At 36.7% G+C, this 24803-nt stretch overlaps 1 protein-coding gene across 1 annotated transcript; it reads right to left on the bottom strand.

Moving 5' to 3' along the window:
* Positions 1 to 19009: 19009 nt before the first annotated feature.
* Positions 19010 to 24585, bottom strand: LOC105199937 (kynurenine/alpha-aminoadipate aminotransferase, mitochondrial). The gene is made up of 8 exons (XM_011167271.3): positions 24162 to 24585; positions 23636 to 23823; positions 23034 to 23204; positions 22316 to 22576; positions 21358 to 21537; positions 20765 to 20891; positions 20190 to 20398; positions 19010 to 19823 (listed from the first exon to the last, which is right to left on the bottom strand). The coding sequence occupies exons 1-8, from the start codon at positions 24226 to 24228 to the stop codon at positions 19749 to 19751; spliced, it is 1278 nt and encodes a 425-aa protein (XP_011165573.1). The 5' UTR covers positions 24229 to 24585; the 3' UTR covers positions 19010 to 19748.
* Between the last annotated feature and the right edge of the window lie 218 nt (positions 24586 to 24803).

Here is a 24803-nt window from a genome sequence, read left to right as displayed (position 1 = left end):
GAAATTTCTGTAAGAAGTATATGCATATTCTTATGTTATATTGTTCGTAAGAGACACGCGTGTCACATAGACACCAGTTTTTTTTGCGCGAAAGAGGGGACAAAAGGATAATAAAAAAATTTAATAAACACGATAAAGTAGCTTTGCTACTCAAGATCTCTCATTAATTTAGACATAATTGACGCGCCACCATTTTAATTGACAAAATTTAATATTCTTATGCGTATGCTTCACGTCTTTTAATTAGAAAGATTACGTTTGTATTATAGAATTCGACATTTTCTTATTCCACATTGTTGAGTTTTTCCGTCTCATTCTTTGCAATGTTTTTATTTCACTTATTTTTATTTACGGCCAAATATGTATATTATGTGCTTCGCTATTGAATAATTAGAAAAATTATGAAGAACAAACAATTCGTGACAATTTGCAAAAGTAGGCTTATACAAAGCCAATTTATCGAGAGTGCAAAGAAGCATCGCAAATACGATGGCGATGTAATTTTTAATTATACTTTTCAGGTAGCGCGCGTCATGCGCACCTCTTGCGCGGACAAATTTTTTGTTTATTTGCGAACGCATCCACCGCGCTAATAAGTGCAGACGGCAATGCTCAAAAACATCGTAGTCGGCATATGCAAATACATAGCTAATTGGATTAAAGATAATTAACGTCGCTGGTCCGAGTATTCGATCACAGGGTCGTCCCCGAGAAATTTCGACTATATTGCGACAATATTCGCAAACACAATATGAACGGTATAACCTGTGTAACCAGTGGCGATGATCGCTGCATATAATTGCAAAAATACTGTGGAATCTCACCCATAATGAAATAGATATCACGCGGAATGCGCTGCTCGCCCGTACGGAATTCTCAGTCACATCATACTTCAAATATACCGCGTTTGTGGTTCTCATTTTCGATATCATCACGATATTCAGACTAGCAAGATCGCTGACTATCGGCAGTGCACAAATTAAATTTCAACTTTTACTATCATTTCCTATCGTTCAATCTTATTGTTTTAATTCGAAGAAAAAAATTCCATGAATTGTAAAATAAATCAGTTATTTAGAATTTATTATAATATATATTATAATAACAGCTTAACCAAAATCGGATAACATCATGTGTTGATAAAGAAAGTAAAAAATAGATAATATTTCTATCTTCTCGTGCTTTTTTTTTTAAATAAAATAAAATCAACGTAATATGTGTTAAACAATATTATTATAATAACAAGGATTTTGTTATTATTATAGTTAGTTTTAATTACTTCCATATATTACTATTAAACAAAAATTCATTATGAAAATATGCTCAAGAAAATCAGTAAGCGTCGATGAAATCAGTGGCGAAAGGAGTTATTTGTCCGTAACTGCAAAATATGAAATAAAATAAACACGAAAGTGATGAAAATAACTTGGATTGAAATCGCTATATGTATATTTTTTGAAAATCATTGGAGACATTAATACATATGACCCCAAACGTGTTGGCGGCGGGCAGGAATCGGACAAAGCGACTATTTTTTTAGCGCATTGTTAGAGAACGGGAGTGACGTCTACGGCACTCGTAAACCGAAAATGTATTTGGTAGGCAGGTATGTGTGCCCTGGCACGATCGATTTTAAACAGACGCGACGAGCAGCGGCAAATTGACAATGTGTCGAATGCAGACAACCGATGCCGCTGGCTAAAACTACCCTACCACGCTGCGAAACCAAAATCCTCTCTATGTACTCGAATGCATTGCAACCCTCGAAAGGTTGCAGTGTATCTTCAAAGATCCGTCCATAAGTTTGTAGGAGTTAAAGTATTTAATTTACTTTAAATTAATATAAATATATAAACGCATGGTATGCTTGTATTTTGATAAAAAAATGTTATTAATTATAAATTATATATATAATTAAAATAATATAGAATAATTATTGATAACAATATTAGAACAAATAAAATATTTATCACTCACATTTTTATAGGCAGATTATAAAATATATACTTTTTTGAAATCTAATAAAAAGGTACATAAAATTGTAATTAGTTCCATGTCAAAAGAGCATAGAACGAAAAGATGCTCTTAATGTTGTACGTTAAGCGCGATCCATAATATTATATACGTTACATATTCCTCTCACCGATAAGTATTCATTTCGAGAGCCAAAACACGCAGACAACAGTAGCTCCTATCGAACTCTCCCGCGCAGCTAATTTTCAACGCGTGGAATAATTTTATCCTCCTGAGCGTCGGGGTGAGCCAGCCCTACGTCCTGCCCTACCTCCGGCACAAGTAATACCACTTTCGCATCGCACGAGCGCGCGTTTCGCCCGCTCCAATTGGAACATCGCGCACGGGCAACAGGCGACACACAGGTAGACAGGAATTTCTGATATTACATACCAGAAGCCGGAATGCCCCCATAACGATCCCGGGGGAGTGTACAAGCTTCTCCACATACGCCAGACATATTCCACGTCTCGCACGCCTCTCGCTCTAGTCACTGTCCTCTGTTTGCTGCAAACCGCCATGCCGTCCTCCTCTTTTTCCACTCTTTTTCCTTCAACCTCGCCCTCTTCCGTCCTTCTCTTCCCTCCCTATACCTCATCCCGTCTCTTTTTCTCTCGTTGTTCTGTGCCTGGAACCCTCCCTCCCAGTTTCCACCGGTTACGGTCGTTTCGGAGTTCTTCAGCGGCGGCGAAGTACTTCAATAACGACCTTTTTCTATCGGAAAATCAAAATCTTTTGTCGTTTGGGGTAAGTGTGTTCGTTCTTTTCAATGTTCGGACTACGGCTCCTTGTAATCGGCTAACGATGAGTGTCGGCAGAACAATTTTATCGACTGCAAAAATAATATATATTTTTTTTACCGATATTATGATTGTAATTTAAAATTCTAATTATGGAAAAAAAGAAAAACGGATCTTTATTCTACATTACAATATGAAATATGAAATTTATAATAGAATGCTTGAAATAAAATAAGTTTAAATAAAAAAATTACATAATAATACGTTTATAAAGTTACTTTTGCAACTACATTTTATATACTGAATAAAATGTAAAAAATTTCAAATATTTCTTTAATATATTTTTATCAAAATATCTCAAACAAATAAAATACTGTAAAAATTAAACATAATGGTAATATAAAAGTAAAAACAAAGGGAATTATAATAATAAATTAAATTCTTTATATAACAATTACAAGTAAGCAATGAAGAATTTTTAATTTTATTGATAAAAAACATCGTAGTAAGATACATAGGCAGATATCTAATTAAATATTTTACTTTCTGTTTTTCAAGAAAATGTGGAAAGTATATTATCTCTTATCCAGCGCCATGATGTGATTGAAACGAACGCACGATTCTACATCTCCTTGCAAGTAGGAGCCATCGTTACGACAAACGGGGGAAATCTTTGGGAAATATTTGCGGTAGAAATATCAGCGTCGCAGCGTTGTCCCGGTTAGAGTGTTTTAAACGCACGACATCTCCTCACTTATCACGAAAATGGGCTGCATGTTGAGATAGGTCGTTCCGCAAGGGTTTAGTGCCTTCGTTAAGCTGTAAGCTTCATTCAATTTTCTCCAATTTGTGGCAATTTGTGCTTACAGCACCTACATGCTCTCACGTCCCCTCCGCCCCCGTCAACGCACGCACGCGCAAGCGTTTACGCTTACGAGAGAGATGGTCCTCCAACAAAATTCATTTTACGGATGCACTTACACACGCCGGACTCTTCGATATTATTTTTATACCGGGCTTTCGTAGCTATCGACCCGTCTAGAGTAGATTACTGTCAGTTATCAAGGTTTATCCGGCAGCTATACTCGTAAAACTTCATTGCTAACTGCAATGAAATATTACGATGCAAAAAAAGAGTAAGCTCCGTTTGATTGTACCGTAATAGCTCTAACTAATATTTGCTGTTTCGCGCAGGCGGCTAATGCTAATGTAAAAAGTGATATTTAAATTTTAATTTCTAAAATGCAACGATGCGGGGAGGGCACCGCTAACTCGTTGTTACATTTATTGTTGGCAATTGATTGAATTAATTAATCGATACTTCAAATTTGTATCGTAATGAATTTTGCGATAGAATATAATACTTGCGATAGAATACAATTTTTAAGTGATAATTAAATTACGTATTTATCGTAAATAATTTTGCATCAGCTGCAAACAGGCGCATTGTATTTGCTAACAACTTTTTTTTTTTTTTTTGTTTTAAGCAACCTCTTCACGCGCTCCAGGCAATTACCTGCACCTAGAAGAATGTCGTAGATGTGTATGATACGTGTGTATGTGATAGAGAGATATATACCGGAGAAATATATCTTGATGTTTTTCAGTACATCTTTAATTTAAAGTAAAGAAGTATCTCCTTGAAAATCTCATCGTGTTACATCATATAATCCGCTTTTTCTTCCGAGCCAATGGAGCTCGATGCAATGGAGACGTCTCGATTTTTTCTGAATAAATGATATTGTACATCCAACAAAATAACCGCTAAATGCGTGTAATTTTTTCTTCTTTTAAATATTTGTTTCTTTCACAAACAGTGGCATTGTAATATGCTGCGATACATTAATAAAATATTTTCTCTAACACAATATAATTTTGAAATGTTTCTTGCCTTGATTTTAATTAAATTGCAATTATGACGCAAACTCTGAATTCCGATCTTAATCAAGTATCGCTAATATAGATAAAATAAAAACCCTCAATATATTAAACATTATTTCTTTGACTAGAGACACATCGTAAATTGTTTCATTCAGCTAACGCTGAATGATCATAGAGTTTGTAGTTTGTCATTCGTTTTGTAATACGTCCTAAAAGTTTTGACGAGTTTTGCCTTTCAGCTCGCCAGCTATCTCGCTCTCCAGGACTCCATGGCTAATATCAAAGGTCACGAGAGTTCATCTTCCGGTCCAATCTCAATGATCCTTATTTCCGGCAAGGTATCTGACGTAATGCGCACACGGATCATCCAGCTCGGTAACTCGTGATAAATCGCGCACCTGGCCTCGGTACTTTTCCACGCCGGACTCGGCGATTTCTCGCTACGCGATCGCGAATAGCTGTTCGCGTGGTTAACCTTTGTTGCACAAGTACAGCTCTCTCTGAAGTACCATTCTGAAATTATTACATTCTAGTGGGGTGGATATTAGCTCCCGCGCTTGTGCTTTCATTAGACGTTACCTTCGAGCGTTTCAATTTAGCGCGAAACCACCCCTCAGCCTCGTTCACAGGTCTATAATATCCAGCCAGGCACTTGCCGACTCTGTAGCATGCTTCATTTGGATGTCGATCGAGTTCCACCCATATCTCACATTCCTAGTACGCCTGCCAACGAGTTACCAACCGTTATCGGCGATGCCACATTTCTGCAAATATTTTGCCACTCGATACCTGTTCGGCTTTCGCTTAATTGTCGAACCGGCGATGCGAAGCGATCCACGAATTTCGGCCGATTTATCCTGTCTGCTTCGCTTCTTCATCCGTAAGAGTAATGTATTTCTCGTATCGTCTCGTTTAGTCTCACATAGTACAGAGAAAGAGATAATTTTTTATAAATTTATAAATATTTATGAAATAATATTTAAAGATGACTCGTACCGAAACGACTAATTGTCATATCGGACTTGTGTGAATCAATCAGTTTCTTGGAATTATTTGACATTTGTTCATTACGTATCTAGCGTTTTTAACGTCGAATAAATTTGATTATTCGACGGTTCTTTATTTTAAATCAGACGAAAATCACAATCAAGAGTTGCCCTATCAAAAGTTTGATGCAAATTAAATCAAATCTTATAAAAGTTTCTATTTAATGAATTATTCAATACTTCACTTTTCTCAATGTTCTTTTGTGTATTTATTATCGTGCATTTAGTTTTGAAAGACGCTGTTGCTTAATCCACCTCGCAGAATTGGTCAGATGAAACTTACGCTGGAGACTCCTTGTGTATATGTCCAAAGTTTAATTAGTTTTTGGAATGTATTGAGCACGAGGTGGTTAAGTTTAGTGCAAGTCGTAGCGGGACAATTTTATCGAGAAGTTTTTCAATTTTCCCGGCTCACGAACTTATCTTGGAAAGCTTGGGGACGCGCCGGCACTTTCTTTATCTAAGATTTGTTTATTGCTATTTAGAAAAAAAAATTACGCATGAGCATTTAATAGAACATTAATGGAATATAATTTTAAACGCCATTAACAAAAGAATGTAATAAATAAATCTGTCGTGACTTATTCCATAGACGTCAAATTCAGTGCAATAACTATACGTGCTCGTCTCTTGCACAATAATAATTCATATAATATAAAAATACATTGTAACATCCTAGACATTATATATTTTATTTATCATCTTTAAAAGAATTGTTACACTCTTGCTGCATTCCCTTTCAAGTCCTTTGTTCGTGGAGTTGCGCGATTGCTTCGTTACGGCTTGCAATTACTGAAACTGACAGGGTATTTAAAGAAAAGAATTTCCGTTTCTCTGCCGGCAATGATTTCTTAAGATAAAAATTTACAAGACCTCATTTTATATATATATATATATATATATATATATATATATATATATAGTACGAGATTCCGTCTTTTATTCCCATGCTTTCTTTCCCTTCGTTTTCAGACTCTGCTTCTCGAATTCCCTCACCTGCAGTCCTCGTTCTCTCTAACTGTGCTGAGACTTTGTTAATGGAAATTGATTACCACAAGAAGGCGATATCTAAATCATGCCGCTCTCTCTTCTAGTCCGGCCGAAGTTTCTCTCCCTCCGTCCATCAGACACTCTCACGCAACTTCCTATTGAACACTCGTATATTTTTACGCATCTTTCTTGCCAAATGTTTACCGCCATAATACGACGAGAGAGAGAGAGAGAGAGAGAGAGAGAGAGAGAGAGAGAGAGAGACGAAAGTTACTCGTAAATTTTCAATTTTTATTTACGTTGCAAATAATTAATTAATGATAAATTATTTTGTGCCACATTTACGTGAGTCTCTTTACGTGAATAATAATAAGTAACGCATACATAATATACGTAATAATAAATAATGAAAATACAATCTTTAATCGAAGCTAATACTCTTGAATGTTTAAAACTATGCTCAACGCAAAAAGCAAGGAAAATAAAATTGGCGCACGTAGATGAGGATACACTAAACACAAGTGTAATAATTCGTAAAATTATAGTTATCGAGTAGATTATCGGAATTCACGGTAATCTCGCGGTGAACCGCTGAGATTTTTTGCGGATTAAAGCGAAACACATCAGTATGGGCGGAAGAGTCGATTTTAAACTTGTCGCAAGTGGATTTAGCACCTTTTGTGGACTACGCAGCCGCCCGTAACGGCGACGAGGACGCCATGCAGGACGTTATCCGGCAAGTCGGTATGCTTGATCCTTTTTCGCAGTGAGCTCTGGACTTACTGCTAAAACGTGGCAAGATTTACTCCGGAACTTAAGTCCCGACTAAAGATTTATACCGCCCTTTCATATCTTCAAAGTCTTTGCTATCCCAGCGCGTCGATGTAATGCTCTGCATTCTGATGTTCCTCGAAAGTATAAACGTTTCCCTGATCAAAAATACAGCTGACCCTTCACGGGAGATTCGGGACTCATTGAATTTTCATCAGAAATATTTCACGATCGTTCGAGCAAAATATATGTAATATGTAGTCGTGCTGCAATCCAAGTTTATCGATGTTTAAAATTTATTGCATCAATAATATTTATTAACCCAAGTAGCCCGTGTTAGTTTTTATAATTTATAGGTACGTACACGTTTCTTAAGCAGCCCTAAAACATATACACGACAGTATACACGCATTACGAAAGACGTGCATAAAACGTACGTAAACTAACACGTGCTATCTCTGGGAACGTATATGCGTGACAACAAAGTTTCGCTAATCCATAAGCGTTTCGCCAACTGTTGCTCTCGATTAAAACGTTATATTTTCATATTGTCCTCGATTAGGACAAAAAATCGCGGACGATGGCACCGAGTGATCGACCGCCCGGACCAAATTTTCGCTGAAAGTTCCATCGGTGGAATTCGGAAGGCGCCGTGAATCCGTTCTCTCCACGATTCCACGATCGGTAAAAATACACTCCCCCTCATGCACGTGTGTGTGTGTGTGTGTGTGGGGGGGGTGTTATATGTGCGCGCGCGCACATATATATCCTGCTGTGTTTGGCTTTACGGGCACGTAAGTCACGCGTCAAGGGATGATTCCGTGTTGCGTGCGTTTCGGGGCAAACAATGGGCCGACCCCAGTCAGGGTGCGCCCCTGGCAAACACGAACCTGCCGCTAAACTTATGTCCGTTCCGTTAATGCGCTTTCGGCGCGCATCGACGGGGCAACAGATTTACGACGGCGCAGCGCGGTCAGTCATTCTAGTTAATTGGAGCTGCGGGCGTGAAATGCTCACAAAGTCAAGTCAGAGGAAGCAGTTATCGGCCCAAAACGATTCGCCGGATCGCACGAGGCATTGCGTTCGGCTCGGTTGTGCGCATGGGAAAGCAACGCGATGGGATATCGGCCCCGAATAATGCAAGCGGAGTAGCATTAGGGGTAGCGGCGGCCGCGCGCATCCTATTTACAAGTTTTCACCCCGCGATTCATTCACGCGAAATGTCCACCGCATATTATTTATGACGGCGCTTCCTACCTTTGCCACAGACGCTTTCACGTGACAGTGTCATATTTTTCCTATTTTGAAAAGGGCAAACGGATTTTTATAAAAGAACCGTGGAATAACGAAATATCTGGATACCAATTACTGTACGTTTTTCTACATGTGTAGAAAGGAAAATATGCAAGTGAAAAATTTGAAGCATTCTTTTTATATTGCAAAATTTTATATACGCTTCAAACTTTCAATGAAAGAATACACAGATGATATCCTCCGCATTAAATTCCTCTAATTCCCAAATTTTTATTACTTCAATTAAGTACCTATTTTTAATACTTTAAATTAGGTACCTTCCGCGCTCAATTAAAGTCTTAATGATTTGCAATTAAAATTGCACGTATTTCAGCGTGAGTTTAATCCCCGTGTGGATAATTATTTTTTCAAATAACGAATCCTTTATTCGCAAATTGCTTTCCCAATAGATTCTTTTAACTCGACAATCTTCAGTCGTCTGATTTCGACGTGCGCGAGGCTAAGCATTGGGCAAGGTCGAATTCGCTATGTGCACCCTTAGTATTACAGGGCGGCGAGCTACCCCATTGGATTAGGAGACCCCATAGAGGGAAAAATGTAATATAAAAGGCTTACTCGCTAAGCTGTTAATATGTTGTACGAGGATGTGTCCGAGGAGGAACTATGTATATATTACCACGCTGTTCAAACATATGTCGTTCATGATCGTGTTGATGCAGACGATGGTTTTGCGGACAAGTCAGATCTTATTTGATTTAAAATGTTCCGGTGCCTTTCGACTTGCCGTTAATAGAAACGGTTTAGTATCACGGCAAACAATTACACACTTCTACGAATTTTACTGCAAAAGAATCAAAGAAAAAAAAAACGTAAAATAATTTAAAAAGCAACATGTCATCGCTCGCACATGAGAATTTATTAAAACCATTAATTATTAATTAAATCTATTATTTAATATCTGCATGTAATAATTATAATTTGTTATAATATGATAAATGAAGACAATTAATTAAGGAAATAAGAAAAAGAAATCATTTTGAATATTTTCATTATCCTATTTCACGTATGGAAAAAGCGTAAAACATAAATATCTTAAATTTCCTGTGACTATTATGTACCTTCATTAGAACGCATTTTGTTGATATTCTGTAAATACGTTAACAGAAGAATAAAATCGATAATCAAATCGAAAGTGAGATGAATATAAAGCGCTCGTATTAGAATAATTTTTTTATGCTTCCTCCTTATCTTTTCAGCATAAAAAAGGAAATATCAATTCCAGATAAATAATCACGGCAGAGATTTAATACGACTCCTCATAAGAGATGTGCGGCGCCGTACAAATAAGACGAAGCGCATTAGATTATAGTGTCGTTGCGCAGACTACAATAAATCCAGACAAATGTTGTTAGCTGAATAGATTGCCCTTTCATTTCCTGAAGATAAATGGTCGCTTGGTCGGTATATAGGTGCTGTTAAAACTTATATAACTTTAATTGCGTGTATAAAATTTTCACAAGAATAAAGACCCTGCAATCACTTCTCTCACATTATAAAACTATAATTATTAATTTTAATAGCTGATTTCACCAATCAATTAATTACCTCATCGATCAAATATTGTTTTTACTTCTACCAAAAAAATGACCAATAGGATACTCAAAATAGATCATTATTGGTAGAATCAATTATAATGAATAGTTCACGCGATTATACGGTAGGCAAAACGAACGCTGTACTTGTTGCGCGGTTTCTAAATTCTTCGCGACTATGTTTTCACAATTAAGCTACTAATTCAATTACGCCATTAATTGACATCATTTCATTCAAGATTATTGTTGGAACACCTGATCGCGCAACAATGACCGAGTATAAGAAACAATGTGTTTTGCGCGTGTATCAACGATATCGTGTTCATCCTGTCGGTTATGATTTCGTCAACAAGTTTATGATCATATGAAAGATGCATATCGTCCGTTTCAAATAAACAAGCATTATAAATGAAGTCGTGGCGCGTACAACACTTAATATACTTGCGCTTGTATTACGCCCTGTCCCCGTCCTGTCTACGGGACGGCTGCTGTAGCCGAGCGAGAAAATGAAGAAAGAGGACGAGCAGAGCGGGACTGACGGCGGCCACGTGGCGACACGTGCCCCAAGAATTAATTGAGACATGAAATTTATTTGGCGCTCACACAGGTCGGAACCGATCATCGTCTTCGAGTCGACAAAGATTGCACGGCGAATAAATGTCGCTAAAACAAGTATTCTCGCATTCGAAATAATTTTGCTTTATTATGTAATTGGATATATAATATGTATGTTATAAGATAATATTAGCTTACAAAATGATACATATTCTTTCGCTATATATGTATAATATATAATGTTTCTATTTCCTCTCTCGTCAAAAACACTAATATTTTTAAAAATATAATGGGTATTGATAAGTTATTCTTGCCATTGAGAGAGCGTAGAAATAAGCTTTACAGGGAACTGATATTTTCGGTAAGCTTAATTAGTAAAATGAGTACAGTATCAATCAAATATGACGTTCGGATATTTCCCAACAATAAAATTAACAGCCTTTGTTCCCTGATAAGTACTAAGAAATTAGATGTCGAAGATAATTGAATCGCTATGATTTGGATGGAAAGTGTATATTTTTGTGCAAGTGGGCGAGCGTTGTGTTCAATTTTACAATAGCTATTTGCGATCGCCATAATATCGTATTTTATTTTCAAATATACTGCGATATTGCGCATTTATCTCATTATCGCAATCATCTCAATTTAATTCCTCATACATCTTGTAAATGGTATAAATAATATGTTAATAAATAGTGTCGAGACATCTTTATGTTTTTCTTTAAAAGAAATGAAAGAATTACACTTTATCGCGAAGATACAGAGTCATTATTAACTCGTACAGCATAGAATAGAAAGGACATTGCAAAACATTGTTACAACATTTCAGCAATATTGCAGCAACGCTAAAATGTCCGCTTCAGAAATATTGATACGTAATGTTGCAGCAACGTTAATACAATATTCTACATATATGTTACTGCAATGTTGCTGAAACATTGTAGCAATATTTCGCGATGCTTTTTCTACGCTGTGCTCTGTATGGAAATCTAATTATAATATATAAAAAGTTGTTCAAGTACCGTTGCGAGTTCAATAAGCGCAGCTGAATCAAATACTGAAGAAAAAAGTATAGATGTTCTTCCGTCTCTTACTTTAGAATTTTCTCTAGAGCGAAGCATTGGTTCGCACCGCAATTAAGGAGTCGTCGCATCAGTGGGCTCTCGTCGCGCGGGGACACACGATAGCGGCATTTCGGCGCGCACGCGGGATTAATCGTTCTCCGATGCGCTGTCACTTCGATTTCGATCTTAACGGGCGCGACCGACGAGGCGTTATACGAGGCCGCTCGATATAGGTAGCAATCCGGCAGTCTGCAGTTAATTTAGAGGCCATTTCCTCTGTAAATAGCCAATAAAAGCACGGCATGTGCGCGCTCGCGCGCACACGCAACGTTCGAGAGAAGGATGGGTCGAGGAGAGGCTACCAGCGTGGGCGGCCGTAGCAGGAAGGGTGGACGGGGAGGGAACAAAACGAAGGGGATGTCGAGGAGGGACGGGATGCGAGAGACGGGACGCAATATTATAAAATTTAATGTCTTGGTTTACGGGCCGCGGAGCCGGCTATAACCTCGCCCCGATATTTACTGGGCAATCGCTGGGCTATATTGCACCCCTCTGTCCCCCCCCCTCTCCTCCGCCCCTTCGGCCCCTCTCGAGCAACCCCTTTCCACACCGTACGGCGTCATCCTCCTTCTCTTGGCGTTCCGAGTTCGGGCTTCTTGATCGCTTCCCAATTGGGGCCTCATAGACTCTCGGGCAACAAAAGACTCACGCGAGAGATCCCCACGGTGTCTCTATTGAACCGCGTGACCGCCTTACGAGCAACGCGATCGAATGAAAAAATTTTAAAATTTACCTGGAAAAAGTGAGAATATAAAAATTGTGCAGATTGAAAAAACGATTTATTTTTAATCTACTAGAATGTATAAAAACCACTTTATCCAAACGTACAAAAAGTTTATTCGATAATGGACATGGTACATTAGTAACGATGCCACAGGATTAGAAGTAGCTGATTCGGTTATGTAAAGAATTCATTGAACCTTGTATAGCTGGTTCATTTATAGCCGAATCAATTACTCGATGTCAATGTGACAAGTTTGATTCGCATTCTTAGCTATTAGTTAAGTCCATAAAATATTGACCGGTTGTATATAAGGCAGGCCGCGTATAGAGATATAATTCGATATAATTCGAATTGATCATGAAAATATCTACTTTTTCCCCGTATTAAAATTTATAACTCACCGCAGCAGTTCATCTTTTCTATTTACACGTTTTCCACGACGGCCCATGTTATTTTGTTTTTCCAGGGTCGATGCCCAAAAGGACCAGCAGCATCAGCGGTACCGTCACCGCGCGCGCTGGTATTGCACATCGCGCTTTAAATATATATTAATCGTTCCCAATCGTTTTATTTATAACGATGAAAAGCGGCGTCGCATTTTACGTATCTCTCGCAGGGCCTCCGATGACGACTGAATTCTCGCGGGTCAACGAACCCCGCGGGAATCAACCTAAAACGGTATCTTCGCGAAAGTAAAAAAATCTCCGAGTGACGTGGTTTCGCGGCGATGTAATGAAACGCAATCGATTTCAAGCGGTTTCAATGTTTTATGCACTCGCCGCGCGCTGCAGCGAGTTTTTTTTTTTTTTTTTTTTTTTTATTTACCAGCTCGCTGAATAAGTGAAGGGCCGTGACTTCGCTCTCTCCGCTGCGCCGGCGGCGAGAATCCACAGGATCGAGGTTTCTTTTTTAGGACGGGAGATATAAATCCGTCGACTAGCATTGAGGTACTCTCGCGAGGAAGAATGAGGCAAATGACGCTCGCAACACATAATTAAGTCTTTCGACAGCTTCGCAATAAGAGTCAGCAAAAATAAAATTTGACGTATGCCAGTTTGCACACGTTTGACTGTTTGATGTAATGACTAAAATAAGTATCGAGTTTTTACCGTATCTCGCGAGAAGCACAGCGCGGTAAAATAGTTGGATATTAAATGTAAAATTAGACTCCCGTATAAACTTGCCTTTTGTTTCTCAAAACGAGCGAAATTGCGTGTCATCGTTATTCTGTCCAATAATGCGTTCTACACTAGGCGAGTCGGAGCTTGTTTTATCCTAATTCTCGTACTTCGATATTTTCATCATATTGTATAGTAGTGTCGACCGCGAGATAGTTCGATAAAATATGCACATGTCCGTACCGTTCATCTCGCATAGTTCCCGTACATATTCCTGTACAAAGTCCATTAACAGTTATAAAATAAAACTGATACAAATAATCCGTTATAAGATCCCTGTCATCGGGTGATGAATAAACACTGACGCATTACGTGTTGATTTATTTTGTTACTTCGAATCCGTAGAGCGGATTTACACGAAAAGAACGGTTTTGTTGAAGCATCTAAAAATTTTTCTAAATACAGATCTGAAAATAATTGTATTAGATCACATCAAAATAATTACGTAAGGTACAAACTCAGAAACAACCCAAAAATCAAGCGCGTTGAACTATTTGCAACTCTTTTGCACGAAATAGAATTCTAATCTCGTTTATTGATGTCATTTTTCAATTTTCGAATGCACAAACTGTAAAACAGGTATTGGACTACGCATTGGAGACCAGAATTCAATCAGAACGAAATGAATTAAAACTAAAATTATCTAACTAGTCAAATTCTAATTTGTAATCCTCAATTTCTAACGCGTAGTCCAATACGAGTTTAGTACCATTTATTTATTCAAAGTCAAACTGCGAGCTTAGATAGATATCCTATCGCGAGTTTACGCGCGGTAATTCGAAGGCTATATCCCAATCAATGTATCTCGGCGGAAGGGAGGATCACACGCCGCGCATAAATCGGCGTAGACACCGACGTTGTCGTACATCGGCTACGATTTAAAAACAGGAAGACCGTATGTAACCGCGAGAGACAAACAAGCGAGCTTCGCAGCACGCGTCCGCCCTCTCCGGCCGACGTTAGGAAAACGAACGACGGTGGCGGACAAGAGATAGGGGCTCGTAGGTAGAGAGGTACGGTACCCTACCACCCTTCGTTGTTTCTAGGGACGCGCGACGACGACGACGGTCCGAGGATGGGTTATCCTTTTCCCGCCTTCGTAAAGCAGGAATTTTTACGCGTGATATAATGGGCGTGATATAATGCAGGTTTCCTCCTGCCGGTGGCCGACGTCGCCGACGGAGGTACCAGCCGGGGACAATAAAAACCGCATGCTCGTGAGATATCGGCGGTGTCTCCGCCAAGTTAAAACAGCCGCTTGTTTCCTACGAGCGAGTCTGACTTCGGGATTGCTCGATCGTGGACTTCCATAGACTCGAGCGTCAAAATCACACAAAGTAATCTCTCTCGATCGCGGATAAAAAATAATAGATATTTCAATTTGATATAAATATATATTAACACGGTTCAATGAGATATTCGAAGAACATTATGAAAATGAAGCGAAGTGATTTAACTGTTGAACGATGAATGATTTAATTGTTTGAAATTAAATAGATTTTAATAAGATTGCTCTTATAGTACGAATGACTATTACTTTAATTTTGTGTTTACGCTGCATCGACCGGACCAAAATCGTTATAAATGCAATTGTTAGAAAAGAATTACGTTTCGATCAGAAGCACTCGAGATCTAGGGAAGAGATAATATTGAGATAACTTTGATATTAACGCAGAGATTAAATTTTTTCCATTTCTCAATATCGATCTAAATCTCGCTTAAATCCTGAACATGCTCGAGGTATACGTAGGATGTGCACTTAATTTTTTATTATTCCGATAATGGCCGAGAAAGAGAGAATGTTTGGCGTGACATAATGCCCGTCCTCCTCCATGAGGCTGGCCGTCGGCGAACGGCCACGTCGGGGCAGAAGGCAAGAGAAGGAGAAATATCATCCGACGCGCGATATGTTCGTACCATGGACGGTATATAGGGTAGCGTGCGCGCGGAAGGATCTATCTCTCCCAGATAGTCTGGGTGCTCTTTCCCTGTAGTACGAGGGGTGGGTGGCCTTCGCGCGCTGAAATGGCAAAACACAAGACACGGAGATGCGGGAGGGGGAGGTGGAGTTGGAGGCCGCCGAAGGTGGAGGAGAGAAGGAGGATGAGGAGGGTAGCGACGGGGCGAAAGGGGTGGCGGGCGGGAGGGAGGGAGGGAGGGAGGGAGGGAGAGGGCTGGCGAGGTAGCGACGTCACCACGGAAATCAAGAGTAATGCCAACACGAAACTGCACTACCCCTCGCGCACCCTTACCGACCCCTCCTCGCTCCCGTCTTGCTCTCACACCCCCCCTGGCACGCCACCCCGTCCGTTTCTCCCGGTTCTTTCACCGTCCCTCCGTTTCTCTCACCCTCTCGCCCCTCCCTAGCCCCACGAGATCCCTCCGACCGACCCACGAGTCTGGTGCGCTTTCTCTCCCGCCTCCGCCCGAGTCACCTCACCGATCTCACCCACCCCCAGGGAATAACCCCCTCGACGGCGGCGGCTCCCGCGGTGAGCGCCGCGCCGCCGGCGAACCTCGGTGAGACGGAAACGATAGCGGCTCCCACGAGCACTCGCTGCGACTAAGGGCGCGCTGCCGGATCCGCTGCCGGAGAATTCTTTCTCGCCCTCTGCTCGCCTTCTTCCTTCGCTCCCGAGCCTCTATCTTTTTGCCATAGCGGACCATTACATCGGACCGCTGTCTTTGTGAACACTACAGACCAAGTACAGTCTACTTAAGAAGGCGTGCTTTGAACGATCCGCTGATTAAATACTCACTCTTTTCAGAGGAAAGTAACAAAGACACCTTGATAGTGCAGTATGAGACACCGTCGCCCTACGTCGTTATATTGATCATAGTCGTAAATGATAATTATCAATCTTTGATTGAAAGAAAAAAAAATGAATAAATCTGTTACGTTTTTAATCGGAGTTTAAAAACTATTTATAACTATAAGTATCAGCCTAACATGTAAATATCATTTCATGTGAAACTTTTATCTTGACAAAGTTGTTTAGAGCCTTCGCACGAAAACATCTGTAAGATGTTACGTTACAATAAGTATGGATTATAAACTTGTGTGTCCGTACTTATAAATAAACTTAGGCCAATGCACAGAGCAATCCATCACGCAAGTCTAATATGTAACGTCTTGCGAAAGTTCATGTGCGAAGGCTCTTAAACATCTTATTAAGTTTATTCAATTAAATTATAAAATATTAAGAAATTATTTTGTTAATATTTTAATTGTTGCGTTCACCTGACAAGTAATTAAGACAATTAAATTTTGAAAAAATAAATAAAGAACAAAAGTGCTCTAATCTTTTTTTGGTTAAGGAATATTCTTATATAATATATTAATAGAAATTTATGTGAAGTAAATTTAGATTAGATTTTCCTCGCGTTTATAAAGCACTACGGTATTAAAAAATTTCCAAGTAATTTTTGAACAACCATGTTTATTATAATTTATAGAAAAAAAATGTCTCTGCATAAACATAGGCATCCGGCCGACGAAAAGGTGCTTGCGCATAACTGAATGATCATCGCGAGTAATTTAATTTTTATAAAAAAATTTGCGAGAGAGAGGAAAATTAGTTTGATCATGTTAATCGACGGAAATTACAGCACGTTGAATATGCTGCGATTCGCCAGTACGAAAAACGAAAGTGTATTTTCCAGTTCTTTTTTTTTCCACAAATCCCACTCTCGCGAAAATGTGGCCATTCGTATGATCGGCTATATCCGTGCAGCTCCCCAGCAGCGCCGCAAAACGTCTTTTAATATACACTATATCTTCGGGGGACTGTGTGTTCATCCTCATGGTCTTCCACCATACGAAGAAACCGATTTGTGTTTTGATACGAGCTTGTTCCCTCGAATCAGTCGTGAAAATCATCTTACACATACAGTATAAACGCGTATTCGCTTGAGTTTATTAGTTTTTAAGAAATAAAATTATATTGAAACTGGTAAATTATTAAACTTAATAAAAGTTTATGAAAAAGAAAAAGAGAAAGTGATAGAGAGATCGAGAGAAATAAAATAAATGTTAAACAACTTAATAGTTAAAGTTATAATCTGGATTTATTAATTGCAATTGGCATTTAAATTCTTCGTTTTAAATGTTGGAAAAGGACGAATGTTCCCATGTGTCTCTTTCAAAATAATCGTAATTACTATTACATTTCTTGCATGTCTAGTTTTACTTGTTAGCTTGATTCATTAAACTTGATAGGTACTTCTAAGGAATATACGCATCATATATAAGATGCTTACACGGCACAAGTTGCGCGCTATTAGTATCCTAATTAACTAAATAAACGGCGAGATATTATTCGAGCTATGAGACCGTCGGGATTAGAGAATGCAGGTGTCCAAAAGATTTCTTATATATGACTACAACAAATGAAAAGGCCAAGAAAAGTGCTAAAAGTAAACGAACCGCAGAACGGATCTCTTCTTATATTGCAACAGATTTAATTAATTCTGGCAAATTAATTGGTAGTTAAAATGTTTAGCGTTAAGTGAGAGTTTTCCCCCTTTCTCTTCTACTTTTACTGTCTAATCTTATCCTGCTATTCCTTATCGTGCAACTCCTGCGTTCACCTTTGCACTTTTTCTCAATTCCCTTTTCTACTCCTTAATTTGTTTTATTTCTTTTTTCTTTGAGATAATATAGAATTAAATTCTAAAATCAAATTACATTTTATTAGAAAAAATTCAAAAAATAAAAGTAATATTCAGTCTATAAAGACATTTTTCAAACTATTATTTAAAAAAATGACTTAATATTTAAAAAAAAGTTAATATCGAGCTTTTAATACTTTCAGATAAATACAATTTCATCATTTAAATAAATCACATGCATAGTTTTTCTAAAGGTAAATTAAATTTTTATTTTGCATATTTCCTCAGTTTCAATTATAGTAAATAATAAGGTTGTAATTAAAAAGAACTTTTATTCATATGTAATAAACATGTGTACAAGCACTATTTAGAGTTTTAAGTACAATATTTTATAAAATAAAGTTAAGTTTCAAATTTAAAATGTTTAAATAGCCTATGTAGTCTTTCTAAATAATAAAAACAAAGTAATGTTTTCCAATTAAGCAATTACATTTTATGTTAGTACTTAACAAAATAAATTAACACATTTGTGTTGAGGAGAGAAAAAATTTAATGTACAATAAAATGTTTAAAAAATTAACAAAAGATATTATTAAATAATTAGTTTCGTTTCACTACAAAAATTTAAATAGAAAGATAAAAGCAATTTACTGTGAATGTGGCGATACAACGTACTAGAAATTTAAGAGGATTTAATGTATTAAATTAATCCGTTGATTTTTTTAATTTAATATACTTAATAATGCGCATTTGTCAAAATTTCATGAGATTAATGCCACGCTGTCGAGCTATTGTCACACCATGTTACAACCGTGCATGTTGTTATAAAAAAAACGTGGGAAACATTCTTTTTATCATCAGTAAAAATAAAATATGCCTATAAATATCAATATCTTCTAAAAACTAGTTATATAAAAATTACAAGTTTTTAAAATTTTAACTGCTATTAAAACTTAATTCGCAAAGTAACTAGTATTTTAGTGATGCAATGTCCTCTGTTATCAAAACTCGAGACTACGTTCTACGTTCTACGTTCTATGAACGATGAAGGTACATAAAATTTATTTTGATCTAACATAACTTGCCCAATTCTATCGATATTTTGTTCGATCTTCTTTTATAGCATTAATACTTCACTTAATTGATAATATCTTTCCAGATTTATCTCTCTATTTTACTACTAACTGATATCCGTTAGCTGCAGTATGTGAACCGTGTAGTCATGTACAAACATATTATTTTGTTAATAATATATGTACATATATACTATCACGTGTCAACATTTTCAATGTAGTTTTCGAGATCTAACTCAGCCCGGATCAGTTGAGCCAATCGTTTCATTGCCTGAAATAGAAGTAGACGTAAATATGCGAGAGTTGACTCGTTTTGTAGTATGGCGATAGACGAGCATTTCGATGAAACTTTATTCACCGTCGATATATTAGATGCTGATAAAATAACAATAATTTGAATCGACTAAATTTGATATGTTTTAACATATGACTTTAAAACGTTTACTTTAAATTTTATGATTAAATTATTTTGAGATTATATTTATCTTCATAATTTAAATCTATTCATTTTTCGCTAATTTTATATTTTAGAAGATTAATTATATTAAAATATTAATTATCGTATATGTAATAAAAACATATAATATGTATAATAAATTAATATATTTAATATATGTAAAAATATATAAAAGAATACCAGTTCCATTTCCTCGTAGGAAGCTTTGGTGAAACTTGCCCTGATGGCGTTACAGGGTTTCGTGGGATCTACCATAAATGCAGCTCCTGGCGTCATAATAACACCTTCTATTATGCCCCGCTGCATTATCATCTTCCATGTGTTTTTGATTTCCGGTACTTTGATCCATAAAAAGAATCCACCCCTTGGTACACTAAATTCCACCAGACCTATAAAACAACTCGTATCTTTTAATCTTTTAATTGTGGCAACTTACCAACTATGCGTAAAACATTTTTAAATATATTGATATAATTTTTTTGTTACATAAAGTACTACATGTATATGTATAATTGCAACAGCTAAAGTATGTACTTTGTGCAAAATTATTGTGTAATTTCGAGCCTCGCAGGCTTCACTAATTATTTATTTTCTTTTATGTGTAAAATAATTTTTTTGTTATATATTTTTTCGCAAAACATATGAAACACACACGTATTCTAAAATAAGAAATTATTCGTTAATTAGATAAGAAGTTGTAATAAAACTAAAAATAAATTATCATCAGGTGTATACCGAGAGCAATTATTACCTACCGTTCAAATGCTCGCGTGCCAACTTTGAGATAAAATCCCTTCGTTTCTTATAGAAGCGTCTTAATCTCGTGAAATGGCTCATCAGGCCGTCGTAACCCCAAGTTTTCAACAGCATGTATATCATCACCTAAGAAGGCATCAAAGCCATTACTTAGACAATTTTTTTCTGATAAAATGGCAAGTGTTTACGATTTTGATAAGAAACCGACACGCGCCACCATCGGTTTGATTTATGAGCACTGATTAAGCGTGCGTCGATGACGCTTTAAGATGTTTCATTATTTCAGATAACAATACTGATTTACGGTTGTCACCCTTTCTCACATACGTATAAAAAGTATAATAAATCCATTCTTTCGCTTTGCATTCAAATGCAAACGTTCAAACATTTATTGAGGACATATTCAATTGTTTTGCTGATGCTTATGTAAAAAACTAATAAAATGTTATTAAAAAAGGTTCACAAAAATTTCCCATATTGGTTTGAATTTAAATAATATTCGAGAATAATTTTTTTTATATCAATTACCAGCGACAGGAAAAAATAAGGGTAGTGAACTGCAGTTACGAAGGGTAAGGATAGCTCTACCAACCTGCGATAAAGTAGGAGCATGGAGGTGACTGCTCTGTAAATGGAGTTCTACGCAGGCTACCAGTGGAGCCGCGGCAGTCATAAAACCTACTCTGAGGCCACTACTGATCACTTTTGAGAATGAATCCAACCTAATTACTCGACCTTCCGTATCAAGCGATAAAAAGGACTTGGGCTCTTCCTAAGAAAAAAATGCAAGTTATCTTAAAAGTAATTATATATTTTTTTTTATTCTTACGATGATGGAAATCTCCTCAATAATATTTATTTTTTATGTATAATTTCATAAATATTATATATATATATATATATATATATATATATATATATATATATATATTTATAATTCTATAAATATATATAATTTTGCATAATATATCAGTTATATTATAAATTCAAATATAGATTGCGTTCTATCTCAAATGTTGATGAAGGATGTGATGAAAGATATTTATGATACGCGAATTCGTTACTGCATGAATTTTTAATAATATCTGTAATAATTTACCTTTCTCGTGATTGCATTAAATAGTACAATACTTAATGTATATTATAATTAAAAGATATCTTTATTTGTTTGGAATATTTGGCCACTGTATTTTACAACAGCTTTTAAAAGATATAAAATTTTCTGTTATCGCGCGGGTCATTCAAAATTTAATTTACATTTATACAAAATTATGTCGAAATTATGTCAAAGATATGTCATACAGTAAACATTATCTAATTTGCACTGTAATCTCTGCGGGTCCGTTTATAAAATACTATTGCGTTTTGCAGAGTTCCATTTTTTAAGTAATTTTCGGTATAATTATTTGCGTAGTAAATATTAACGCATGTATATTTATACATCTATTAATACGTTTATTAACGTGCGTTCATATTTATATGGTCGACTTATAATTTCTTTACATGCTGTTAAATAACGCATTTGTTTGTCGCACATGAATGTGACTCACCTTGTCGAAATGCATGAAATGATAGGGATCGTCATCAAGGATCAAGAAATTATATTCACAGGCTATCCTGTAGATCTCTTTTCGTCTTTCCAGGGGAATAATGATGCCAGTAGGGTTCGTGCCGGTAGCATTTATATACATTATTTTCGGCATTTTTTGACCGGAAAGGAGCCGGTTTCTCAAAATTTCCCGGAGTATTTCCGGGATAGGGCCATCGTCGTCTTGCGGGATCGCTATAAGCTCCGCTTTGTGAGGTGCTACCTGCAATCGAAGTCAACGACATACACATACCGTGGGTAACAAAAATTTGAAGTAACAGATAAATCGCTAAGCATTTTGATATAATTTTGGAGAAAGAACAAGTTTATTTTTAAAATAAATTGTACTCAGATGTAACATAGTGTTATTATACTAATATAAATATATGTTTAATATAAATATAAGATATATTAAACATTTTTGTACATATATAAAAAATAAAAGATATTCATTTCTATCTATTATGCCGATTTTCTATGAAAATATCATTCTAATAAAAATGAATAAAATGACATTACCAGATTTTCCAGAAAAATCTATAACTGTTATCGTACAAATTATATTATTTATCGTACACTTGGTGTACGATCCTCTAAAAGGATTAAAACGACGCGACGTGTACCGGAAAGGTTCTTCTCAAATTTCTTTTTTTAATGAAAGCATATCTATATTCACTAACCACAACTTCGACGCCAGGATAGAAGGGGTCGGGGACTAAAAGCGGATCACCAATGCCGATTATAGCCTCCAGAACCTTACTAAGCCCGTCCTGAGACCCCGAAACGATGACTATGTCGCGGCTCTCCCATAAGGGTGGCGCGTGTGCCCTTCTCTGGAATTCCCTCAGGGCCTGAAACCAATTTGATGTCCGACGTTGTTAGACACATTGTAGCCGATTCCCTTATCTCGGGAATGAAAGATTTCGGGTGTAACGACACGGTCGATTACATGAGGAGCAATCTCGCGTAAACAATGTATACATGTGACATAATCAAAACAGCGTTATAATTTAATGGCTTATCGTCGAAATCTTTTCGCTCTTCCGCTTTCTCTTATCTTTATTTACTCTATACATACATACATACATACATACATATATATATATATATATATATATATATATATATATATATATATATATATATATATAGTTTTCTATTATTTTCCTTGCAGAAGAGTGAAATGTGAGTATTAATTTAAGCACTTTGAGAAATACGTTATTTTCAAAATTTCTGGGACATTTTTGAAGAAAGATCACATTAAATGAAGAAATTTTTCTACCTGCAAAAGAGGAGGGTAGCCTTGCGTGGGTATATACTGGAGAGCAGCAGCTAACTCGTCCTTATCGAGAGCGAAAGAGGAACCATCGCTGAGCGTCGTCGAGATTTCTATGAATGGGAACATTTGTTCATTCGGCATTCCTTCTGCTAAGGAAATAGTGTCTTTTGGCGCGGAGTACGCTATTTTAGCTAGAACAGATGAAATATCTTCGTTGTCGATCATTTGTTTAATTAATTATAAAATGCTCTCTTAATGCTTATCGGTGCAGAACGTTCCGTTATCGATATATTTGCAATTAATTATGGGATTATCATAAAGTTAACTTACAAATTAAGTGAGTAAATATTTATGTTAATAATTTTAGTAAATTATCGTAAAAAAAAGCTCGGTAATTTTATATTAATCTACTGTAAAAGAAAGACTTAGTAATTATTGTTGATTAGATAATCGAATCGTTTATTGATTTATTCTTTGTTTATTAGTGATTATTATGTTTAAATTTTACATTAATAAAAAAAATACTTACTTAATTCCCGCGTTGTGGCAGGTCGTCTACGTTTAGCGACTTCCGAAATAAAATAAGAATAATCCATTTTTCTGCTCTAACGTATGCACTCGTCAGATAAATCTTCGATAAATCTATAGCTTCGAATTAATGAATTATCGATCACCCGCGTAAATTCAAAGACGTTGCTGTTTACTTTCCGACACAAAATCACAGTTAAACACAGTACTATTAATAACAAATTGGTTGTTATTTATCAGCGATATTAACCACAATTTGGAAGGTCTAAATGGCCACTTTGTCCGTAGCTCTCGTCTTCTCTCTGTATTAATATCGTTTCTCGGAAAGCAAACACACGGGCCAGACAGACTCGTCAAGAACACCTCCTTCCAAAGTGAACGCTTCTGTTACCCTCAACAACACTGACAGCGCTCTCGGCTATGCCTGCTTTTATATTTAGCGATAACACGTTTATTGCGTCAGAAAACCACTCCATATACAAAAAAAAAGAATACAACTTATATGTAGTAGAATGTTGCTAATAGTTCTTCCCGATTATATTTACCGATTGGTGGCGATCATCCTGTTATTGATTGGAAATGACTATGTAAATTTAACCATGACGATGAAGTATATCTGGAATCACGTGCTTTAATCATTACG

Source organism: Solenopsis invicta, chromosome 7 (assembly GCF_016802725.1).
Source record: "Solenopsis invicta isolate M01_SB chromosome 7, UNIL_Sinv_3.0, whole genome shotgun sequence".
NCBI classification, from domain to species: Eukaryota; Metazoa; Arthropoda; class Insecta; order Hymenoptera; family Formicidae; genus Solenopsis; species Solenopsis invicta.
The sequence above is the reverse complement of the archived record's forward strand: the minus strand, read 5'-3'. Positions and strand labels throughout refer to the sequence as shown.

What these genes read in the sequence shown, in the direction of transcription:
- LOC105199937 (XM_011167271.3), bottom strand. Translation starts at nt 24,228, where the DNA reads ATGGATTATTCTTATTTTATTTCGGAAGTCGCTAAACGTAGACGACCT. An exon ending in GCTACCCTCCTCTTTTGCAG is followed by an intron (nt 23,205 to 23,635) that starts GTAGAAAAATTT and finishes AATTGGTTTCAG; the next exon opens with GCCCTGAGGGAATTCCAGAG. An exon ending in ATCCTGGCGTCGAAGTTGTG is followed by an intron (nt 22,577 to 23,033) that starts GTTAGTGAATAT and finishes CTTCGATTGCAG; the next exon opens with GTAGCACCTCACAAAGCGGA.